Source organism: Lates calcarifer, linkage group LG17, assembly GCF_001640805.2.
Source record: "Lates calcarifer isolate ASB-BC8 linkage group LG17, TLL_Latcal_v3, whole genome shotgun sequence".
Classification (NCBI taxonomy): Eukaryota; Metazoa; Chordata; class Actinopteri; family Centropomidae; genus Lates; species Lates calcarifer.
Window position 1 is genome coordinate 4,713,022 of NC_066849.1, and position 19,948 is coordinate 4,732,969.

Below are 19,948 nucleotides of genomic sequence, written 5' to 3' on the forward strand. Positions count from 1 at the left end.
ATAAAAAGCATCTGTTGTGCATTTGTTCATGTAGATTCAATAACACTTGAAAAATGTTTACTTACAGCCTTTCTTGGACAAAAGTAGGATCATTATATTTGTCTTGCATTACAGATGTACATCTACACTTGCACCATTCATCTCTATTACACTCATAGTATAGTAGAAATATTCTGTAGAATACCAAAAAAGTCAAAATAAGCTAAAATGAAAATGCGAAATAAGCTTATTTTGATTCCTGTCCAGACAGCCAATAACCAAACTTCAGAAATCCAGAAATCACTAGTCAGCTCATAACTGAGTCTTTCTGCAAGAAAATAATGCAAATCCCCAGATGGCTGATAAAGGTTTGCCACTGGGATCAATATTAGCACCCCTGCTATTTATGCTATATTTATAAATAATATCATTATTATTTTCCAGGTTAGTACTGCAATGATTATTTTTATGCTGATGATACCATCTTTGATTCATTTAAATCTTATTCTAAACGCCAAAAACACAAAGTGTGGGCAATTCACAAGTGCACAAAACTTGACGTTCCTTAAATACTTAGGAATTTGGTTAGCTAAAAGATTGTCCTCGCTCAAAAACTAGAAGTTCTAATTTGATTCTTAGCAAAAAGTGTACAGTCTACACTGGATTGTGGCGTTATCCTGTATGCTCATGTGTAGATTAAACCAACAAGATATAATATGTTAATCAGAGATCTTTAAGGGTCCCTGTAGGTGACTTTTGTTATCTTTGTACACTGCCAAGCTAGCTGCTTATCCTGTTTCCAGTCCTTGTGCTAAGCTAAGCTAACTGGCTAAATTTTACAGATAATTGTGTGAGTGGTATCAATCTTTTCATCTAACTGTCCTCCAAAAAACAATTAAGCATATTTCCTTCCCAAATTATTGAACCCTTTCTTTTAAGCTGTATCACTGTCTACTGGCCTGGCATGCTGCCTTTTCAATGATTTTTGCACATCAGTGTGCATGAAGATTGTTTTCTCAATGTTGTCATGTGAACGTGGAACTTTTTTAAAACACAAAGGAAAAACGTTTCAGTTTTTAGCAAAACTGTTTATGTGTAAACATACTAACTAAGCCCTGCCTATCTGCTGATGAATTTCCAAAATAAACTACCCACCACATGAACACATGATACATATGGAAGAGTGGGGGGAGCAGTTTAAAGGATATAATGGGTCTGAGGTTTACAGTAAATTTGTAATCTTGATTTGCTGTCGATTTGTTATCTACTATCTCTCCTGTTACACTAATGGCTCTGAACTGGAGCTTAAAGGCAGTCACAAAGATCTTGTGTTTGACCCAGACTCCTGAGCAAGATAAAGGTGTCTGTCTATCTAAGGACAAACCCAGCTGGGGAACCAAGCCAGTGGAGACTGCCTTATCTTTCATTGTCTTGCTCTTGTGGTGCCCAAGGCTAGACAATGTGATAGAAAGCTTGCTACAGCTCTTCTGGCACTGGGGTACTTTTCCATTACACGCCTGAAAGTTTCTGTGCCAGCTGTAAATTTGCCAGAGACAAGCAGGGAAGATGCAGGCACACCTGTAGATTACAATGTGGCTCATTAATGAGAGTGAGAGAAACTTTTGTATCATAATTCAATGTTTTCTCAAATCCTTTTCAGTGCTGCTGAACACAGAGGGAGAAAGTCCAACATGGAGGAGGGACACTGGCAATCAGTCCAGTTTGTCAAGGAAACGGCTTTGCAGCACAGAGGCCATGAATGGATGACGATGATGTAAGAGCTCACAATCACGACTCTGCTTGCGTCACCACTTTTGCTTATCCTTCAGAGCTTTGTTGTCTGGCTGGCTAAGAGTGACTGACATTTTACGGGTATTTACTGCAAATTGGCTGCAATATAGCCTGTGAGCTTGTTTCTCGACAAGCCTTAAAACTTTGGGTGCTGGTGAAACACAACAAATCATGATTGTTGGGACGAGAGAATAGTGGTTCGTTTAGTCAAACCACACTGTGAGAGTTTTGAGGGAAGTACTCAAATATCTTTGTTCAAAATTCAAGATTTATGCAATACAATTTATATTTAATTCACAATTACATGTTAAAGGCCACATGCTCATCAAACAAGCCAATATTAGTAGATGTAGAGGCTCTTTGAGAAAGCTTGCTTTAAACAAGACAAAACAAGAATAGGGTAATGGTAGTGGCATAGGTAGAGAAAACTAATGAAGTCAGTGAACTGACCTCACAGTAGCTTCTAGACTGTGTTAATATTAGCTATCATAAGCTACTGGTCATACTAGACCAAGTAAGGCTGTAGCAGAAAGCTCCTAAATGTATCAGATTGAGCAAGACTGTGTTTCACCAATTAAGAATTCAACTTTTGAAAGTGTTGTTGCATCTTTCAAAAGTTTCAGAGTCTGGCTTTAAGTATTATCTAGCCGACAGGGACACACTGAAGCCCACAGTTCAGGGTGTAAGGTGCTATGATACGCTCATCTAATCTAAGACAATGAAACAGTCCTGGCTGTGGTTTTGAACTTATGGTCTTTGAGACAAAGATCAAAGAGAAGCCAATAAGAGAATTTCAGACTAAAAGACAAACTGGGTTTCAAGGTCTGTTTCCTCTTGGTGCATTTTCCATTTCTCTTTTGTATTTATTGGCCAAACTAATTAGACAGCTGTGACATTGAATGGATCTTAATTTGATTACATGTGATTTTAGGAAGTACAGTGGAAGCAAGCTTCATAATGATGCAGTAGCATCTTCTTTAAAGTAATAGCTCGGTATTTTCGCATGCCTGTGTGTCTGGAGCAAAGACTGTCTGGAGGCAGTGCTTAGCATGCAGCAGGGGAAACAGCTATCCTGGCTTTCTCCAAGGTTAAATTTGCCAAACAGCACCTCCAAAGATCAATATGACTCCATTAGCTTACAGTAATATAGAGTCCAAGTTAATGGAAAAACATGTCATGTCAAGAATGTCAGCATGTGTCCTGTGAGCATTGTTCTGTACCTTGTGATGTATTTTCTATATCCTGAGAAACTGCGGGAGTGTATCTAAACTCTGGGTCACGGTTGGGTTCCACACAACTAAGACACGAGCACGTGCTTGATGGTGTGAGAAGAACCTGTTTTGTGTAACACAATACCGTTAGAGTCCTGCTCTTCTCTCTGCCTGGGCCTCTGGCCAACAGACAGATTAACACGCTGACAAGACTCAGTACATCTTTTACACTCACAGCCTTGACCTTTCACCTGCAGGGACATCCAGTAAAAATGCAGAATAATGTCTGCCGCCAAAGACATCGCACTCTGGGGCAGCATTTGTTTCATTCTCAGGCCTATGGGAAATGCAGCCACAAGTTCATCACGGCTAATGAGAGAGACAAAAACCACCATTGGAAATATTGTGGTGTAACATTTCCTGCTATGAGTCTGAATGAGTGGAAACACCAGATGCTGGCTTACTTGTCATGGATCCATTCAGCTCTCCATCACAGGCCATAAAGCGGCTAATTTATTCTGTGCTGTTTCACTACCAAGAATTCACCAGTGAAGAATCCAAGAGCAATAATGATGCTTTTGTCTGGAGGTGCACTGCAAGCACAGAAAGTGAGAAAGCCAAAGGGAAGGCTGGGAACCAGTAGGTCACTGAGCTCACCTTACACCTCATGTTCCCACAATGCTTTGGCTGCCTTCCCAAATCACAGACTTTTTGCTCCATAGACCCAGAGGGGAAAAAACGAGTAAGCTGTTATTCTTAACTTTAAATCTCAACCAGCTTCTATTATCTGACACCATAATTTTGTGATCACAGGACGAACTCGAGTTGACTGTGTAAACACAGGGTCAGAGCTCCCTCCCGAGTCCTCAATGCAAAGAATCTTTCCCAAGAGTCAGCGACTGGGAACTGTAACACTCGGGCAGTAGAGGATTCCCATCAGCCTTTTGTTCATGTTTATTCCCCCAAAATTGTTGTTTGTAGATTCATCAAAGAATCACTTTTGGTGGAACAACCATTCTGTTGTAGGTTGTAGTACAACAACTAAATGGTTTGTAAGGTGAGGTTAGATGTGATTGAATTCTTATTGGAAATCCCAAGGTGCCAATAGTCAATAGTCTCAGATGAACACTCAAAATCATGTCCTCATTTGTGATGAAATACGACATTATCTACAGGTGTGGAGCAGAATAGTGGCAGTGGACACACCCCTCACTATTAACCTGTGCCGTGCCCAACAAGCCACAGGTTTACACATGCTTCTTTTGGTTTTGAACCCTCCCGTGGACAAAAGCCTCTGTGTTGGTTGATCTCACACTCCCAAATATAAGATCTATATTGTATAGACTGTACTGTACGTGTTGCAACATGTGAGCCGGGTCATTGCAAGGTAGGCTGTCAGCCATCTGATGTAGTTTAAAATGAAAACCCACACTGGTGGTCATCCTAGGCAACCATTAAAGAGACACTATGTTACTCTTGATAGAAGAAATAATACAATCATCCTCTTACAAATGAAAAGCTGAATTAATGAGCATTAAAAAGCATTCTTGCTCAGTTTGATACACTCAGGGGTTTTGCTGCTACAGCCTGACTTGGTCTGGTATGACCAGTAGCTTATGGTGGCTAATGTTAGCTAAGTGTGAATCTGACATCACTGAGTAAGTAGACAACCTGTACCTCACCAGGATACATGCTTGTTTTTTATTTTTGATCTTGTGGTTCCATTCCACTCTCTGGCAGGTCCCCAGATGATCATGTCTTTAAAGCATCTGACTCAGCAAAATCTTGGGAAATTATCCTGTGGCTGTTTCCAGCAAGACTTCCATAGTCCCGCTTTAATGTGAATAAAACTAATTAAATCCTCAGAAGAGCCCAAATTCAGCCTTTAAGGTGTTGGTTAACCAAAAAAAATAAAATACAAAAAGCATATGTTATTACTTCCATAGTGGTATCTGGTCATGCAGACATGGTACTTATGGTCAAAAGTTTTAACTTGAAGTACATTCCACTGAAGAAATTGTCCCTATTAAAATTCCTGAGGATGGGATCTGCAGATTATTCAGAGTAACAAGTACATTGTTTCTGGGGAAAAAGATGTTGATGTTAAATTTTTCAAATGTATTTTTTAAATTCTTCCATATGAGAGTTAATTCACACCAATTATATTAGGTTAGAGGCAGAACTCAAAGGGACAGATATTTTGATTGAATTCCACCAGTTTGATATTCCTGCTGTGTCCATGTACTATGAATTCACACCACCATAACTTAAATCTTCCTAGAAAAGCAGCACATGAGTTCTGGTGGGTTTATCCTGGGCTGCGCCCCTTGTTGTCAGACATGAAAAGAGGCAGCTGTTTTTGTCCTCAAGTGAGAGCAGTGAGAGCGGGCAGAGGCTCCCTAAAATAAACAGGCTATCTGTGCAGCCCCGGGGCTGGGTCAGGGTCACACTCCATGGTGCTCACTCACTTGGGTTCTCCCTGCCTGCGTCCAAACACTGCCCCTCACTTCTTCAATGGCTGAGAACAGATCACTTATCTTGAATTAAAACAGTATGTCAGCAAAAATAATCAGCCCCAAAGTTTGAAAATTACTGTTTCTGATTTGATGTCTCTGAAGGGGTCACAGTGTGCTGGGAATAACTCCCATCTCATTTCATTGTTATCCCATTGATTTGAGAGGTAAAAATTATGTTAATGTAATTCTACATAAGCAATGCAGTGGATGTAACTGTCAATAATAATTTGATTAATGTGGTTTTCCAGTGCAGAGTACTTATTCTCTTACCCCAAGATATCCTTATTGTAAAATAACATCCAACAAAATTGTCCTGTAAGAATGCTGCAGTATACAAGAAATTGTGAGGTGATCATAAAAATGTTTTATTTAGGTTATATGTAAATTGGTGTACAATAATGGACCCAAACCCCAAATTTTGATTACAGCTTATATTCAATCAGAAAATCATTGTAATGTGGTTTAGAGTTGACAGCTATTAACATGTTGTTTACAGGCTCTGAGTGATAAGATACAATGCCTCTTCTTTATAGCATCCTTATTGTTTCTAAATTTCAACTTCAAGCACATGAACATACTAAAGTTTGAAGAACGACTTCCCAAATCAAGAAATGGGACCATCAAAGAGCATGTGAATGCAGCATTAGACACAGCAGTGCTTTGAGCTAAATGCTAATATCAACGTGCTCACAATGGCAGTGCTAACTTGTTTAGTCTAGTGTTTATCACGATCATCATCTTAGTTTAGCAAATTAACATTTGGTAATTAGCACTAAAAACAAAGACCACTTAGGCCTAATGGGAAGGTTATTAGTGTGAAGGTATCTGGTCATAAACCAGAGAGACCTGAGGTCCTGATGCCAAGTCTGAGCTAGCCTCTGTTCCACTAGCCACTGGAACTCAGTGCAGTCTCTCATTCAGTGTTTCTTTAATCTCTAAGATCTCTTCTCAAGTCATTTTTACAGCTCTCTGTCCAGCTGTTATAACAGACATGTCTGAACTAACTACATCCTCTCAACTCACTGATGGACAAAAAAACAAAAAATATTGAATTAACAATAAAATTACATTCAAAAAATTAGCATCTTTATCTAGACATGTGGAATGAATTACACAACAAACAATAACTACTCTGTTTCACAACTGGATTTTTAATTATTAGCTACTGTTCCCATGGGGAAAGTGGCTTTCCCAGACTTTTGGACCCCACTGTATATTAATGGTAATGTCAGTGGGGTTTTGAACAAAGTTTTCTTACTTCAGGAACAGAACCCAGAGGTTTCAGTTTTACCTCATGGAAATCCAAATAAGATATTTTAGTCTGGTCCAAAAGTGGAGGAGTGACAACCACCCAGCATTGCCACTGCATTCCATTGTGGGGTGCAATAACAACATGAAAATGCTTGAGGAGGGTAGATTGTTATGGATTGAGATTGTGATAGCAGCAACTGCTTATACTAACTATGCTGTTTTCACCTCCTACTTAATCTCATCAGAAGTGTGCATTTTCTGTCTATGACAGGTCAAAATGTCTGCAGCCACTATTGTTGGCAGAACACAATACTACAGAAACTGTATTTGACTGTATTTTTGCCCAGCATGAGTTCTGAGCACTGACCACTTTGGAAGCGCTAAAATTAATTTTAGAAGGATTTTCAGCATGAATGCAGTAGCCTCTTATTATTATTATATATTGAGAGGCTGTTATTTGTTTCATTCTTAGCTCTGGCTGCACAGAAGCCTCACTGGATCACAGCTAATGAACTCAGGCATACTGCACCAGCTGGCTTCAAGTTCTGAGTGGAGACAAGGACGTACTCAGGGATTGGTTGTGAGTACAAAAACATCACATGCTCTCGTTTTTGTTCAGAGATGATTTGTGTTTGATTTAAGAGGAATTATGGTAAGTACAGGGGTTCTCAAGTTTTCTAATTGATACAAGTGCTTTTCTGGCTCATCGGTTATAGTGGGTGTTCTGTGGGGTATTCTGTTAATCAACATACACAAAATAACAATTTGCACTGTATTTATGATTAATAGAAAGTAAGTAAGTTTATTCAGTATTTAAATAGTTACACCTTATCCTCCGATAATTCCCTGGTAGCTATGCCCCGGGCAAGGCTGAAAACCAAGGGGGACAGGGCTTTTGCTGTTAAAGCCCCAACCCTCTGGAACTGCTTACCTCAGGAACTTAGACTAAAAACCCCACTATCTGCCTTTAAATTGTCTCTCAAAATGTACTTGCATAGTTATTTTATCTGTTACTTTTATGTGTTACTTTTATCCTTTATTTCTACCTTTAACTGTTTTATGTGTTATTTTATTGTCTTGATTTTAACTGATTTTGTTATTTTATTTATTGTCTTGAATAAAATAAAGTAAGTTTTAAGAGGTACTACATCAATTATTATTATTATTATTATTATTATTATTACTATTTAAACTCAGTTATGCATTTTTAGCACAGCTCCAAGGATGGCAAAGGTGGTTGATCAGTTCACCATTCTGGTCCAGGCAGAAATATCTCAACAACTATTGAATGGATTACCATGAAATTTTATACTGACATTAAAGACGCCAAGAGGATGAATCCTAATGACATTCGTGATCCTCAGACTTTTCATCTAGCACAACCATGAGGTCTCATGACCATGTCTCGACATAGTCAGACGGTTGGCTATGAAATTTGAAAATTTGGAAATTTGGAAGTCATTCATGTTCCCCTCAGGATGAACTGTGATAACATTTGTTAGCTAGCTAGAGCTGTTATCAGGTCAAAATACATCTGATTATTTGGTTTATAACCAAGTAAATGCAAGAGTAATTACTTTTCCATCTGCCCCAGCTGTACTTTGTGTTTACAGCTAAATAGCAAATGGTGAACATCAGCATGTTAGCATGTAGCATTTAGCTCAAAGCTTGTCATTTTAGAAGGGTTGTCTTTCAACATGTATACAATATTAGGCCAGTTTACCTAATTCTAAATACTGTAAATTGAGTGTTCATTTGCATTATCTCCACCAATATTCAACAACTGAAGTCTTGTCAAATAGTATTTGTCTGTATTCTTTTAGTGAGATGTCCAACAGGTGATTTCCTTTATTTTTCTCAGAAGTGAACTCACTCATGAGGGATTGGTTGGTGGTGGTGTTCTTTAAGGAATATGTCATAATATCCTAACACAAAGTCTATCACATGTCTGCTGTGAATGTAGTGTAAATTCACTACAATGAAATAAGTTTTCATTTGGTTCTATTTAAATATTAACAGTCGATGCATAGCTCAGTGCATTCTGTTAAAAACAGGAGCCAGTTTTCATCAGAACTTAAATCCTTCTTTTCTATGGAGCTTTGTTGCCATAAATGTATACTTAGCTCTTAATTATATGGTGGCTAACTACAGATTCCAAAAGTGATTGCAGTAAGGAGACTTTAATAGCTTTGTGGCTCCTCCTATAAACTTTAATTACAGCCGGTGTGAATATTGTTTTGAAAGGATCGTTTTTCATCCTGCTGTAATGAAAACGTGTTGGAGGGCAGAGAGGATAGAGTGGGACAATATATCCCCTCTCTTTTCAAGCTCAGGAAGGAGGCTTCCACCACAGGGACAGTGGATCTCTGAGGGCAGGAGGCCTCTGCAGGCGTGTGGCTCGCCACCGGCCACTGGCTCAGGGGACAGCTGTGTCGCGCTGTGGTGTTTGGCCCTGTGCCCTGAGTCAGCAGTTGCCATAAACAAACAGTGCTGAAAGCTACTGGCCCAGTCCCCAGCTCTTTTCAAGATGGTGCAGCAAGCTTGCTGACCTCCAACCAGTCCACTCCATTAAGTTTCAATAGATTTTAACAGCACTTTGGAGAACTGAGCTGGTTAAGAAATGCTGCTTGTCCTGTCCAAAATAGGTGGAATGAAAATGAGAGCAAAGTGGGTGCTAGACACTTTATTTTTCCATATTTGCTCTGTTACTGCTAACCATGAATTCACATGCTATTAGATGTATTGGAAAAAAAACACTTTTCAATCTTGGGAAGTTCACAGGAACACCATTCATTAAGTTGGTTGAGGAAGTCAGAAAGTTGGAGAACATTTTGCACACCAGCTCTCAGTTAAATAGGATCAAAGTTTTATGTAAGAAGACTGTATAAACAATGTAAATATGCTTTACATAACAATCTCAACTCAAGGTCCACTTTCTACACTTACTAACTTCTTCTGGAGCTTTAAAACTTGGTCATAAGCAATTCAGGTTTTCTCATTTACTGTGGAGATGGATCTGTTGACATGCAAGCTCAGTAGCTGTTATGATACTGTCAGTGTTAGCACAAAAGTTCAACTAAACAATGTAGTCAGAGGCTCTGGAAAAAGCTAGTAAGTGGACCTTGAGTTGGGATTGTGTTTTTTAAACTACTGTTGTCTAAGTCAAAAAGGAACTGTCATGTCTCACTGTAAACATTTTTTTTCAAGTATTTGATGTTAGCCTTATTAACCATCAACCAGTCAAACATTTTTGGGAAAACACATTTGCTCTCTTACTGGGAGTTAAGTGAGAACCACTTTTGTGTCTGTCTATTAAGTATAAAACTGAAGCCATTAGATAGTTAACTTAGCATATAGAGTGTAGTGGCAAACAGCTAGCCTGGCTCTGTCGTAAGGTAAAAAGTAACAGCAACCTGTTCCTCTATCACCACAGATTATAAATGGACTAAACAAGCATGATACTTGTTAATAAGCAGGTTAAATGAGTTTGGTTGGCAGATTTTGTTACCTCTAGTCAGAGCCAGTCTTAACGCTTAACTGGATGCAGCTTTAGCCTTAAATTGAACAGACAATCAGACATCAGACAATCATTTTTTCCCTCTAACTCTTGACAAGAACATGTTTTCCCCAAAATGTTAAACTATTCTCCTAAAATGTAATGTAAATGTAAATGTAAAAAAAAAAATATTTTCCTCCACTTTTTGTATTAGGAAAAATATCACGTCACAAAAATGATTAGCTGTTGATATGGTAATCCCCAATGTCAGACCCTTCGAGCAGTGTGTGAACACACAAATACACTCTTTCTCTGAACTTTGTGTTATGGCAATATCAAGTAGTGTTGAGTTTACTCAGCCAAGTTAAGCCCAAATGAGCTGTTGATGTCGTCATGGCTGAGTTCATCCTCTCTGTGCTTTTGGAAGGCTCATACTCTAGCTAGATTAGCTCCCTAGACAATTTTAGTGTATTGTATTCAGTTACTTAAATGCTATTTCAATTAATGTGCTTAATTTTAAACATCAGATCCTTGTTATTTAATCTTTTTTCATCATGCAAGGTGACTTTTTGGCAACATGACAATTAAATTTGAAAGGTAATCTAAAATACAAAGTAATCTAAAGTAATTTGGAAAGCACAGTCACATGGGTTCCAGTACAGTATATAGCTGTAATTGCCAAATTGAACCAGACACTTTATTAAAGTAGTGATGTGGAGTCAATTGAAAGCAGACGGGACACATTTCATTGCATGCAAAGCTCATGTTGCCAGTAATTCTGAGAGAGACTTTCATTATTTCCAACACGATTGTTCCAAGTGTTACTTCCAAGACAATATTACAATCAATCACACCCTGCAACTCACTGAATACTTTTATGAGCATGAAAACTGTGTGAGCCTTTTTTGGTGATTAAAGTCACATGACCCCAACTAAGAGATTGTTGAGCAGAGCCTGACGTAGTGTTTCCTATCATCATAAACACAGCATCAAATAGTTGACTTTGTTTTGTAAAACCACTTTCACATGTTTCCAGCTCCTCCTGCAACTAAATGAAAACACCTGAGCTGTCCAAAATGTCCAATGGAGACATTTGACCCTCTGTGTTTATGTTCATTTTAACTGTTATTTTTATATGAGCCATCATTTTGCATGCTAGACTACAAAAACAGTGATTATACAGGCATATATCACATGCCTGTGGTTGATCCCTTTATTAAAAGTAAATACATGAATGAAAACATGAACCATACCAGTTCTGTATAATGTCAGTGTTATGTTTTTGTTTAAATGTAAGAGTAAATATGTATCTTGGTTAGAACTGTTTATGGTTAGACAAAAATGCTGCTTACAAATCTATAAATTCTCAAATTCACAGTCAAAGTCTGTCATTCTGCACAGGATGTACTTCCACTGCCGGTCTCTGAAAAAAGTGAAGGACAAACTTGTCAGTTCAGCAATCATAAATTACCAAATTTTATTGGTTCTCTGTTGTTGTTTTTTTTTTTTTTTTTTTTTTTTTTTTGTCTGGTCTGCCAATAAATTCTGGTCCCATAAGGCTCACAACAGATACCTTTTCTTCCAAGTCAGCCATGAGAGAATTTCAACATTTTTGGTTAGATTCTGGATCCAAACCGCTGCCGTATGGGATCAGAAGTTATTTGGAAAAAAAGGAGATGTTTTGAACAAACCTTAGCACTCCACTGAAGGTGGTCTGGGCACCTCGGATGAAGTAACCATAACTAGGCACCACCAGTTCTCCCTCCTCTCTGTAGTATTCAGGAATGTCAGTGGTCTTCCTGTGGAAAGCAACAAAAGTTTGAGAAAAACTATGTTGGATGATTTGAGTATTAAAGTGTGAACCTTCAAAAGAATAGTGTGACATTTTAGGAAACACATTTATTCATTTTCTTGCTGAGGGATAGATAAAAAAAATTGATACCAATCCCATGTCTATACACTATATGAAGCTACAGCCAGTAAAAGGGTAGCTTAGCCTAGCATAAAAACTGAACACAGGGGAAACAGCTAGCCTGGCTCTGTCTAAAGTCTGCCTACCAACACCTCTACAGCTCACTAATAAATATGTTATTTGTTTAATCCATACAAAAAGTGAGGCATAAGTTTTTCAGGTGGTTATATGCTGGATTATTTCTTGGCCAAGAGCAGTGATTTTCTGTCTCCGGTAGCAGCGTCACATCTAAGAAAAAGCATAACCTTTGTAAAATGAGGAGGTGATCATTTTTACATTTCTGTTTGTGTATTGACTAAACAAAAACAAGATATTATAATTAGTGAGCTTTAGATGAGCTTGCAGGTAGTAAGTTAGAGCAGAGCCAGGCTAGTTGTTTTCCCCTATTTCTAGTCTTTTCGCTAAGCTAAGCTAACTCTCTCCTGGCTTCTGCATCATATTTAATGGATAGACAAAAGTGGTATTAATCTTTTCATCTAAGTCAGCTATTAAGATGTTCATATTCCTGTGGTAACGTACATGCAGGAGTAGGGACAACGGCGTTTGAAATAGCAGCAGTAGAACTGCCATTCCCGGTCAAGAACAGATTCAAAGTACTTGCTTTGTACACCCGCCACCAGGCCATTGCGGGTACAAGTTGAAGTCCTGCAAAAACACATGAGAGTTGTTAAGTTAAACAAAAATTCGCTGATAATTCATGACAATGAAAAAGATGTAAAATGACTCCCCATTTGCTTCTATTTAATCAAATCCCTTTATGTCTCTGTATTTAAACATGAACCTTCAGGGTTTTTTAGAGGTAGAACATTGAAAAAACTTTTACACCAAGAGAAAAAGTGTCTATATCTTTTGAAGCCAATACTGGTTTGTTGACAGTGCAGGTTGTTTATGGCCCATACACTTTGCTGTCGCCACAACACATTTAAGAATACCAGGTCCAAGCAGCAGGAGCAGTAGCATGTGTAGACATTTGTCATGGCAACATGGGCACAGCCTTCAGCCATTTAACCAATGGGGGTAGTTACCCTGCAGGGTAATGTCCTAGCCAGTGTAAGTCAAACAGACAGCTATGTTAAAGGGAGGCAGGCATGGCAGTGATAGAGAGTGTTCACTGTGTTTGTCTTTGAATCAGTGAGCTGGGTGCAGTCGAGCTTAACTTGAAATAAATCTGAGGGGCACCAATGTGTTCTGCTCTTCAACCTGGAAAAAGTAATCTAAGGCAGATATAGCTGAGTCAGTAATCTGAGTTAGGTCTATGATTCAAAGAGATGTCAGGCTACAATTCTCCCTCTAAACAGGATTTCTAAAGGTTGAGCCACGTCCTTTAATCATATCAACCTTTCAGTGCAGCTGATGGTTAGTCAAATGTGTTTATTTGAGGTTGTGGCATTTGGAGTGGAGTAAAATTAAAAGATCACCTGATGGTATGTAAAGGAAGCCAGTCATGAGAAGGAAATAAAAAGAAGAGACAAGATTTTTTTTTTTTCGCTTTCTTTCTGTCCCTGCATATTTTGTTTTTACTCTACAGTTTTTCTGAATGTTGCAGAAGTTCAGGAGGACACTGTTGCATGTGGCCTATAAAATACTATGTGATATCTCTGAAGGACCATTGACATGGCCTGTTGGATGAATCTTGTTAATATTCACTGGAGGTTGTCGTGTTCCAAGGAACTGTCTGTTCAAGACACATGGCTGTTGTTGAGTGAGATGGTGATTCATACAGGCCCAGGAGGACCTGGCTTTGTTCCTCTGAATGCGAAAACAGTGGACAGAATTACATTTTTTCATGAAAGTAACAGAAGACATGTGGAAAGACTGAAGTAAAATCTTTGTTTGAGACTGTGTTTTAGGAGAGACTGGAAGGTTTTGCCAGTTTTCACGATTGGGCTGCACCAGCTATTTATAAATTCATCCCCAATTTGTGTGAAGAGTGCATCCTAAATTCTCATTAACAACTAGCTAATTTTAAGCTAGGGAGTTACTAGATCTGCTCGCACCAATTAAAACTGAGTAAATTGTTTTATTTATGCATATATATATATATATATATATATGCATATATGGATAAATATTTGTTTCAGAGAGCACTATTCATGCAGTTTAAAATGAGTGGGAAATGCATGACCGCTATTTTTTTTTTAGGTATATTGTGTTATGTTTGCTAATTGTAATTTTAAAAATTCTCAATTCACACCATTACTAAACAGCATCTTATCAAGTGGTTAATGTGTGGACCATATTCCATATAACTTCTATCCCCTAAACGGATCATGTTAGCAAGCTAACTTTAGTTTTGTCTGTTAAGATAGCTGATTCAGTTAGCTATATACCAGTTACACATGGTAGTTACTGTGTGTAAATATTTTGTAACAACATATCTATGTATAAGAATAGTTTGTGTGGCAAAACTTGCAAATACAATTTCTCAACAATGTAAACTTGGTAAAACCCTTTACACAGTTTCTTTACAGCTCATGTTGTGAAAGCAGCACATTGGCAGAGTAGGAGCAGCAGCTTCAGTCCCAGCCTCAACTTTATTTTCTTCTGTGTTTTATGCGTAACTACAGTGATAATGTGTTGAACTTTTGAGTTCAGCCAAAATGTAGGTAATCGGGTCTTTAAATGACCGAAGACATCCTCTGGTTGCAGCTGTACTTGTTTTTAAGCTCTAAATGAGGTCTGGAGGTCTTCCATCTGTGTGTATGTCACCCAGCCACCTGCAACATGGGTGGTTTTGCTCATACAACAGTTTCAGCAGCGAACCCCACACAGGCCTTGTATGGGCCTCTGTTTTCTACCATTAGTGACCTTTAAGAGCCTGTGTTGTTAGTCAAAGGATGTGCCAGAGTAAGGAGCATAACTTAATTAGGAAAAGGCATTTTTATCTTTGATCTGTACTTCTGCCTGTTGGCTAGAGCAGTAATTGACAAGTGGGCCAAAGATGTGCCTCTTATGGATTTGTCTGTAATAAATGTAAAGAAAATGATTTTCTATTTTAATATAATATACAAGATGGACAAATCCACACATTCACAGCTGCTCTACAGACTAAAAGAAAATGACTGTACACGTGTAAACTGACTCTGGTGTTCATTCTGGTTAAATCCCTGTTGGCCACATCACTTAGTGTTATGCTGTTTGCACTAAGATTATAAACTGGGGAAAAATTTACAGCAGCAGTTCATCAAAGTGAACTCTGTTTATCTCTATGCCACAGACATCCTAGCATGCCTCAGCTCACAGCTGTAAAAGTCAAGTAGATAACAGGTGATAACAAGTGAGTAAAACAAACTGTTAAACACAGATATATGACACATATGATGATATACAACATATGACCCACCACTCCATCCCAGCACGGTTGATGTCGTCCCACCAGCAGTCACTGGGCTCCCCCAGACCTTCCGGTGTGGGCTGGCACTCGAATGTCCACAAGCGGTCTGAGCCGTCCTTGTCACTGAAGTAGCTCCTAATGGCCACGAGGACCTCTCCATGGGGACACTGGAAATTAAAACTCTGGCGGTAGCCGTTCACCCAGCCCATGTCATGATGATCATGAGACTGAGCTGCCACTGTGGCCAGCAATGACAACGCTAACACCACCAGAGTAGGACTCATGTTGAAGGAATCAGTCCGTCTGCTGCGTTCCCTCACAGCTGCCTCAGTTTAAACTCCTCTGAGCCTTTTGTTGTCCAGATGTTTTGTATCCAGGAGTGATGTGTAATTTTCTGCTCATGGGACAAATCCAGAATCACTTGACATTTTAAGGTAGACTCTGAGACAGAGCATTAACAAAGTCTTACTGTAGAGAGGGGTGTACCTTAAAAGACAGCACTTAGAAATGACATGCAGTTCAGGTATTTATTTAATGGTTTATCTGACTCTTGAGAATACATTTAGGTGTTAACCATCTAATTGTTGAGCTTGTTAACTTTGCAGTGTGATCTACTTTTTAATGGCTTTTTCTATATAAATGGTAATTTTGGTCTATAAAAGAGTTTTATTATGTTATGAATCATCACATCATAAGGCCGTCAAGAATTATACCCAATGGTACTTTATAATTGTTTTAGTATTTTTAAAAGGTATTTTATAATTGTTTTGTAGTATGTATTGCTGGGTGAATCCATCCTCCGTATTTTTCAGTATATTTCATGAAAAGACCAAAAGTGGGAGGAGTGAAGTGTTTTTCCCAATTCTGTTCTCCTATTTCAGTTTTTTCAATGACATCTGTTCCTTCACATAGAAACAAGATACTCTGCCAGATAAGCAAAGACAGTATAGATTTATGTTATAGCAGTTAGTTTCAATTACTCTGAAATCATGTCTTGTCTGTACTTACAACATGGCAGATGGGACAGACAAATTATAATAGTAGGGAATTCAAAATGCTTCGTTGTTAGAGTTAAGAACAAAACATGGTGCCAAATACTAGCAAAGCTAACCCAGAATTTGAACTGATTTCAGGTGTAGAATGTGCTTTTATTTTTCTTAACACCGTAATCCTCAGCTCTCTCCTGCTTTTAGTGGCTCATGTGACAGAATTTTAAGATCTGGGATTGGCACACTTTTGTGCCAAGTCAGGTAACAGTTTCTGTGGAAAAAATGAATGGGACCTTTATATTTTAGAACCATGAATACCTCAAATAGCTCCTCCTACTTCCTCTAAATCCCTCCCCTTATCAGCAACTGTCCAATCATAGCTTAGTTACCAAAGTGTAAAATATTGATTATGCAGTATGTTTATCTGCTCTAATAGAGGCAGAAAATGTCAGTATATCTAGCTTGCTACGTACATCAGTAACCCAGTGATAACATTACTTCAAAGAGCCTCGATCATCAAGTGTATATCAAAGACCCCTTTCCATTCACTTTAGAAGGAGTCAGCTGTAAACATTAGAAAATCAGCTGGTGAACTCATGAAGTTAACGTTTAAAAATTTAAACAGTAGACGTCATCAACACAATCACCAGCTGTGAGCTAGAACTGAGAGGCCTTCTCTTACTGACGTCTGCCTAGATTTTCCACAGCTACTCCAGTTCCTGTGAAACAGTGTTCTTGTAAAAGCCGACTGGCAGACAAATTTGGGTCTGTTAGATCAGCTCATATTATTTATAGGGTGTGGTGTCAGAATAATTTGTGCAGGTGTTGGTTTTGGTCGTGCTTACATATTTTATATCCTAATAAAATATTCAGTTTGTCCACATTTTAGAAGGGTTCAGTGGAACATATTAATAATGAAATTCTGAGTTTAATTTTTTTTTTCAGGTAGTAAATGTCTAAAAAATGACACAGTGACAACATCATTATGTCAGATTTGCACAAATTAATACCAGTCTTTTCTAAGGTAAATATTTGGGAGCTATAGTGCACATCTGCTTTTCATTGAATCCAACTTCAGCTTTCATTCACTCCTGGCCCTATGCTTGCAGGACACCATTCAGTCTCCTTTTAAAGACCACTATATGCTTCTTGCACCTGCTACAATGCGCTATTATGCAGCAGATTGTATGTTTGCAGTTGTAGTTCTTTAAACTGTTGGGAAAATGAAACCACACCAGACAATCAGAATTACAAATGTTTTGCAGAAGCCTGTTCAAGCCTGTAAAAGCCGACTGGCAGACAAATTTGGGTCTGTTAGATCAGCTCATATTATTTATAGGGTGTGGTGTCAGAATAATTTGTGCGGGTGTTGGTTTTGGTCGTGCTTACATATTTTATATCCTAATAAAATATTCAGTTTGTCCACATTTTAGAAGGGTTCAGTGGAACATATTAATAATGAAATTCTGAGTTTAATTTTTTTTTTCAGGTAGTGTGTGTCTCAGTGTGATGTTATTACAGTGGCAGTGGCAGTGACATATTACTTTTTGCATATTTGAGTGGAAAGTGTCAATAGCCAACACAGCTGTTGGCAACAGATTTTGAAAATGATGGCTTGATGTTTTTTTAATGTAAGATACAGTACATTATTCAAATATGATTCAAATTTCCAACTTTAAACTGTAAAAATAAGAAAAAATGAGTAAGAAGAAAAATGTAAAAACACATGATATAAATATGACATGTAAAATGCAAAAGTGTAGATTGGTGTAGGTGTCAGGGCAAGCAGTGCTGTTTTTCAGTATTTAGAAAATGTAAAATGTACATCTGTTTATGTTATACAAATATGTTTTTTAGAACATATACCTTTACTTTCTTCCATACAAAATGCTGTTTTTATATCTACTCCACCAGGATAACATTTAAAGATACTGTATATGTGTTTTTGCTATACATAGCATAGCCAATGTTAGCATTAACACCTGTTTACTTACCAGTCTAGAAGAACAGCATCAAACTTCATCTCTTTACTTGCCAGGAGCTATCTCCAGTGATGGAAAACAATGCCAATGTTACATTTTTTACTTCTATTTCTATAACTTCTTTTCTTTTCTTCTATTGGAGTTAGCATGCTAACCAGCTAGCCCATCCCATATTACCACAGTGAGTCACTGAAGCGTCCAATCTGCCCTCAGTCCAAGACAGGATGTAGAGGTAGCACTGCCCCAGCATAATCTAACCTCTTGTCATGTAAACACAATGATGGCTGTAGCTCTTGGTAAGTAAACAGCTGTTACTGCTAATGTTAGCTACGTAGCAAAACCAAAAACATACATATAGCATCTTTAAATTTTTAAAAAAGGCCAAATATTATTAAGTAGAAAATGTGCAAAATTGTTCCAAGAAGTAGCTAGCTTCACAGAAGTTGACTTTAACTTTGTAGTATAAACTATGATAGAAGCTAATTAAAAACATTTAAGAAAAGCTCTGGTATTCTATATTACATTTCACAGATCTTGGATTAGATCTAGAGAAGAGGTCCCTTAACTTGGTGTAGTTAAATAATACAGACATAGTGATTATATAATATATTTTGTTACACAGCCATTTACATTATGCATTTACATTATACACCTTGAATGTATGTAATGTAATGTAAAATGTATTCTGGCCATTAAGACAACCTAATAGCTTGTTTTATGTGGCTTTGTTTAGTGAGTAGAGCAATCCATTTGATCACTCTGTGCCAGAGAATTTGATCCCATTGCGAGAGATCATCCTCAAAGCATCTAAAAATAAATAACAGCACATGTTCAGGAATAGTGTGTGAGTCACTGCATGAGGAGTTCCACAAGTCAAAATGGAGCAGAACTACAAGGTATTTATAGGCACTATTGTCTATTTAAAAATCTCTATTTAGAGCAGTTGGCACTTAGAGAATGTAGGGCTTCATTCACAATACTTTGATCTGACTGTGACATACAGACTGCACTGTGCCAAAGATCGCACAGTGGAGGCAGCCGGGCCTCTGTTTCACACAAAAGCTCTGTTCAGATCAGCCAACCAAGATCTGAGCTGCTCATACATAATTTGCATTCAGATGTAAATGTCTAAAAAATGACACAGTGACAACATCATTATGTCAGATTTGCACAAATTAATACCAGTCTTTTCTAAGGTAAATATTTGGGAGCTATAGTGCACATCTGCTTTTCATTGAATCCAACTTCAGCTTTCATTCACTCCTGGCCCTATGCTTGCAGGACACCATTCAGTCTCCTTTTAAAGACCACTATATGCTTCTTGCACCTGCTACAATGCGCTATTATGCAGCAGATTGTATGTTTGCAGTTGTAGTTCTTTAAACTGTTGGGAAAATGAAACCACACCAGACAATCAGAATTACAAA

General features: G+C 38.0%; 1 protein-coding gene and 1 long non-coding RNA gene across 2 annotated transcripts; one reads left to right on the forward strand and one right to left on the reverse strand.

Annotated features, from left to right (window-relative positions):
* Positions 1-651: 651 nt before the first annotated feature.
* On the forward strand, positions 652-11,485 carry LOC108878982 (uncharacterized). The gene is made up of 2 exons (XR_001960272.2): positions 652-1,753; positions 7,221-11,485. It is a non-coding gene; the product is annotated as an uncharacterized LOC108878982 (long non-coding RNA).
* dpt (dermatopontin) lies at positions 11,420-15,916 on the reverse strand. Its single transcript, XM_018670079.2, has 4 exons — positions 15,560-15,916; positions 12,736-12,861; positions 11,936-12,043; positions 11,420-11,667 (listed from the first exon to the last, which is right to left on the reverse strand). The coding sequence occupies exons 1-4, from the start codon at positions 15,832-15,834 to the stop codon at positions 11,601-11,603; spliced, it is 576 nt and encodes a 191-aa protein (XP_018525595.1). The 5' UTR covers positions 15,835-15,916; the 3' UTR covers positions 11,420-11,600.
* Positions 15,917-19,948: the final 4,032 nt, after the last annotated feature.